This window comes from Galeopterus variegatus, unplaced genomic scaffold (genome assembly GCF_000696425.1).
Source record: "Galeopterus variegatus unplaced genomic scaffold, G_variegatus-3.0.2 Scaffold13535, whole genome shotgun sequence".
NCBI classification, from domain to species: Eukaryota; Metazoa; Chordata; class Mammalia; order Dermoptera; family Cynocephalidae; genus Galeopterus; species Galeopterus variegatus.
In genome coordinates this window covers 10,104-15,677 of record NW_007739646.1, presented here as the reverse complement: position 1 = coordinate 15,677, position 5,574 = coordinate 10,104, and the positions used below count along the sequence as shown (strand labels likewise).

At 49.0% G+C, this 5,574-nt stretch overlaps 1 protein-coding gene across 1 annotated transcript in view; it reads right to left on the bottom strand.

The window, feature by feature from the left end:
- LOC103581628 (DNA-binding protein SMUBP-2-like) overlaps window positions 1-5,574 on the bottom strand; it is a gene marked incomplete at its 5' end in the record, with an annotated part of 21,869 nt that overhangs the window by 10,763 nt on the left and 5,532 nt on the right. Inside the window, 2 exon segments of the mRNA XM_008563411.1 lie at window positions 3,483-3,636; window positions 3,639-3,656. Coding sequence (XP_008561633.1) covers window positions 3,483-3,636; window positions 3,639-3,656 — 172 coding nt within the window.

The window sequence follows — 5,574 nt, the reverse complement described above, 5'->3', positions numbered from 1 at the left end:
TGCAGAACCCAACCCATCCCGAGTCCAACCTAAGGGTGGGATCGCTGGACCACAGCCCCCAGTGGCACCTGCATCCTAACTGCCAGGACCTGTGAATGTGTTCTTCTCATAGCCACCAAGTCAAGGGTTAAGATCCCCTTACCGGTCATCTTTTAAAAAAAAAAAAAAAAAATAAGAGGGAGGCAGGAGAGTCAGAGTCAGAGAAGGAGGCCACAAGACGAGAGAAATTTGAAGACAGATGCTGCTGGCTCCGAAGATGGAGGAAGCGTGAAGATGGAGGAAGCCGCACGAGCCAGCAAATGCAGACGGCCTCTAGAAGCTGGAAAAGGCAAGGAACGGGCTCTCCCCTGGAGCCTCCAGAAGGCCCAGCCCTGCAGACACCTTGAGTTTAACCCAGTGAGACTGACTTTGGATATCTGACCTCCAGAACTGTAAGATCATAAATCGATGTTGCTTTAAGCCATGAAGTGTGTGGTAATTTGTTACAGCAGTGATAGGAAACTGATACAGGTAAGTTGAAAAGAAATCCTCACACACCATAGCTGTAAGGAGTCCACCACTGCCAGCCAAAGCTCACGGAGCACTTCCTACATGCATGAGCCAGGCACTGCTGTCAGCACTGTGCGTGAATTAACTACTCAATGCTTGCAGCCTTGAGGGTGGTCGCTGTCATGATTCCCACGTGACATGAGGAGAGAGAGACACAGAGAGGCCAAGTCACCAGCCCAAGACTGCCCAGCTCATGAGCCATGGGGCCAGGTCCACCCGGGCTACCTGGCTCCAGAGCCCATCCTCTGAACCACTACAGCACACCATCTCCGTCCAGCTTGATAAAACTCCCAAAACTGTGGGAAAGTACCCAATTCCGCATCAGAGATCCTCCCTCTGGAAATTTACAAGACCTCTGTGATTGACCTATTTTTAGTAAAGATCTCTACTAAAAATAATTAATGTGGAAGAAGTGAGGACATGAAATGATTCTGAGGACCAACTGCAAACCTAGAAATACCCAGCACAACTCCACCCAACCTTTTCCCCCGGAACCACCCTACTCTCTCCAGGGACACAGTGGGGTCCCTGCTCCTCACGGGCACAGTTCCAACTGTTCTCCACACAAAGGCTTTCTGGAGCACAAGCCGTCTTTGAGCACACCTTCAGAACAAGCCAAGTGAATAAACACCCCCCTGAGCCCCTCTTCCAGCTGCTTTCCATTCTGGATTCTGCCCCTCAAGACATTTCTCCCACCAGGACAGTCTTTCAAAGTACATTTCCCTTTATTCTACCCCAAACATCTTCCCCCCAGATCCTCACTCTGAAGCACTATTTTTTTTTTTTTTTTGTCTTTTTCGTGACCGGTAAGGGGATCGCAACCCTTGTTGTGGTGTCACCCACACCGCGCTCAGCCAGTGTGCGCACTGGTCATTCCTATATAGGATCCGAACCCGCGGCAGGAGCATCACTGCGCTCCCAAGCGCCGCACTCTACCGAGTGCACCACAGGCTCGGCCCTGAAGCACTATTTTTGATGCCCTCTGTCACTGAGGCACTCTGGCCTAAATAGCCCCAGCTCTTGGGCTGCCCACTCCTTTCGTGAGATTCCACTTGACAGCCTTTCTTGCACATCTTTTTGTGATCCTCAGAAAACAACTGGAGTTCCAAGTTCAATCTTAACTTCTACACACACACACACACACACACAGTGAAGTAGAGAAGTTTGTTGTTTTTTTTTTCCAAGGCTGGCCAGTAAGGGGATCCAAACCCTTGACCCTGGTGTTAGGGATTGTTTCAAATGGCAACAGAAATCAGAAGAAAGTAATCTTCTTCAAACGGAAGGCAGAGCCAGGATGCCCTTGTGGACATGGACCTGTTTGTTCAAAGTTCCCAGTGTGACACCGCGCTCAGCCAGTGTGCGCACTGGTCATTCCTATATAGGATCCGAACCCGCGGCAGGAGCATCACTGCGCTCCCAAGCGCCGCACTCTACCGAGTGCACCACAGGCTCGGCCCTGAAGCACTATTTTTGATGCCCTCTGTCACTGAGGCACTCTGGCCTAAATACCCCCAGCTCTTGGGCTGCCCACTCCTTTCGTGAGATTCCACTTGATAGCCTTTCTTGCACATCTTTTTCTGATCCTCAGAAAACAACTGGAGTTCCAAGTTCAATCTTAACTTCTACACACACACACACACACACACAGTGAAGTAGAGAAGTTTGTTGTTTTTTTTTTTCCACGGCTGGCCAGTAAGGGGATCCAAACCCTTGACCTTGGTGTTAGGGATTGTTTCAAATGGCAACAGAAATCAGAAGAAAGTAATCTTCTTCAAACAGAAGGCAGAGCCAAGATGCCCTTGTGGACATGGACCTGTTTGCTCAAAGTTCCCAGTGTGCCAGGTCCTGTCCGCTGACGTTGTCCACAGGCCTTGTGTGACTCACGTCAGACAGCAGATGAGCAAATGAACAGATGAGCGCATAATGCTGCCAGGGGGTGGCAACTGGTAAGAAAAACTGACGAAGCCATGATGAGGGACTCGAGGGTGATGGGAATGCTATTTAGACGGGGTGGTCACAAGAGTTTTCATCTGAAGAAAGGGTGAAAAAGAAAGGGTGAAAAAGAAAACATGCAGAGTTTTCATCTGAAGAAAGGGTGAGATCACCCACCCTCAGTCCAGTCCACCCACCCCTCAGCAGTCCAGGCGGAGGGGACAGTGAGGCCGGAGCAGCAAGTGGGGGGTGTGGGAAATGAGGTAGGGAGAGGGGCCAGGTGACAGGCAGCCCTCCCCCAGCTGGGATGGCCTATGCCAGTCACATCACCAGGCAACACTGTCTCCACAGTGCACAGCATGGTTTACTGAATCTCCCTGTGTCCTCTGTCGTGCCTACAGTTTGAGAACTAACAAGCCCAGGCCAGGCTGTGAGCTACGGACCCAGAACCCACCTGGCCCAGCCCAGAGCAGCTCCCATAGGTTCCACCATCAAACCTGCCTGACTCTTCTGGGGAAATTCAACTCAACCAGCACCGACTGAGCACTGGAAACGCACCAGGCACTGTGCCAGTTCTGATGCCATGAAGATGACTTCACAAGACCCCTGTACTCAGGGAGCACAGGGTCTAGCAGATGACACATCTAAATTAGTACATGCTAGGGCCTGCCCGTGGCTCACTTGGGAGAGTGTGGTGCTGATGATGCCAAGGCCACGGGTTCGGATCCCTATATAGGGATGGCCGGTTAGCTCAATTCAGAGAGTGCGGTGCTGACAACACCAAGTCAAGTGTTAAGATCCCCTTACTGGTCATCTTTTTAAATAAATAAATAAATAAGTACACACTGATAACATGGGTAGGGGCTACAGCCAGGATGTGTGCAAAGGAAGCATAACCCGGTCCCCCAGAGAGCCCGGGACTTCAGCTGGACCTTGACAGATGGCATAAAGGGGTGGTGGGTGAGGGGCAGAGGGAGGCATCTCAAGCCAAGGGGGCTTACTTGTGTGAGACCGTGGTGGGGGGCAGCTGCTTGTGATCTCCAGCCAGGACACACTTCCGTGCCTTCAGCAGGGGGATCCAGCAGCTCGCCTCGAGGGCCTGCGCACACTCATCGATGACCACCACATCAAAGTAGCTCTCAGGCAGCAACTTCAGGGGCCGTCAGGAGAAGCACCTGGGTGAGACAGGGAGCCACAAGTCTTTACAGAGGTGTTAGCTGGTTCGTCACCCTGAGAGAGACATGCAAGAAGCCAGCAGATTCAAAATCTATCTTGCATTAAAATTGTGTGGAATAAATGTGCATCTGGAAATAAAAACTTTAAAAGGACATTAAAAAAACCCATGGTTCCAGCCCACTTGTGTTTAAGTATAAAGCAGTGTGTCCTCTGGCCACGGGCCACTCCAACGTTCAATCACCAAAATTAATCACCTCTTTGGGGCTGTGACCCAAGCCCATGGAATGCTGTCTTATTTTTAAATATTATATCTGTACCATTTTCTGAATTTAGAATTTAATTAATTCTCCTCTCAGGATTTTTCTTGAACACAGAACAACGAATTGCTAAACATTCACCCAGAAAAAAACCTCCAGGTATCCGACAACACAAAACCACCATGCCGGTCTCTCCGTCCTGGAGCACAGAGCAACAGCGGGGAGGAGTTCAGGCTGTGAGCACGACCAGGGCCCACGCCAACGCCAGCAAACAGTGCAGGGCCACGGCAAGCCACCTACCCCGAGCCTGCTACTTCATCTACAAATGTGGACAACATCTAAGTCTCATACAACTGTTATGACAACTGAATGACAATATATGCAAAGCACCTGACACAAGAAGGTACGTTTTAATAAATGTTGTCAATGTCAGTTCCTGACCCTTTCCTCTTGAATTATGTTGAAGATGCATATATTATGTTATGACAAAGATATATCTTGAGAAATGTCCCGAGATTGACTTTTCGGAGGCTGTTGAGCAAAGCACCCATGGTGGAGACAGAACTTGGACTGGACTTTGCATAATTAACAGACTCACTTAGGTCATGATGTGACTTCATGGTGCAGAGAGAAACCAGACTTCTTGATGGAGAATCACTCCCAGGAATTCATTCTAGTTCCCCAACCAACCAGGAGAGACCTGAAAGGCCACAAGTGGGCACTGCAAGGGGGGGAGGGGGGGCTGCCTTCTGATTTCCAGCAGGTGCTCATGTGAAGCCATCAAGAAGGATGTCAGCAAAGACAGTAGTGTGATGCCCTCTTGAAGCTCTCCTCCACTAAAGCAACAGAACACTGGCCAAATGGTTGGACCCAACTTGTTCAGAACTCTGGAAATTCACTAAATACTTGCAGCAATCTGGGGAGAGTTTATTCAAGAAAAACAGCTGAATTTCTTTAAGAACAGTGAGATTTATGGCATTTTAACTCACGCTGTTCCCACCCCCATTTTATGGCAGCCTTGAAACCAATAGCCTAAAGTCAAGGTGAAAACCGGCCCCCTGGCAGCCCCTGAGAGGGTAGAATAGGCTGGTGTTCCTGAAGAGCCCCATTCCTAGAAACCATCATTATCAGATTCCTGGGAGACCCCACTCCCAACACTGCCTTTATCTGCCCTGACTCAGAGCTTGCCCACTGCAAACAGCCTTTTCCCTGGTGACTGTCCAAGGCTATGGAGTATACTATAAAGCAAATATATTTCACAGGGCCTAGTTTCTTGCAGTTTCAGGTTTAGCTTAACTTCTTAAAAGTACATACAAAATGTTGATCTTGCAAAAGACAGAAAATTTTCCCCAGGCTATAGTCTCTGTTGTAAGATAAAGAACTGTAACACAGCAAGGTTGCTGGCTAAAGGATGGACAAGTTACTGATTGATATGTAAAGATACTGGGAAGCTGCTGTAGGGAGAGAGAATGTTTGCTAAGATCAAGCTTTTGTTGGTGGATCGACTTAACCTCTTGCAAATTACATTATGGAATGTCGCCTTGCTTGTTTTACTGGATGTTACCAGTCTATATTGTTAAATTATAACCCCACCTATGTTCTCTTCCTGTAACTTCCTGGTCTGGAGAATAAATGTGGGGCAAGATCCCCAGTTCAAGGT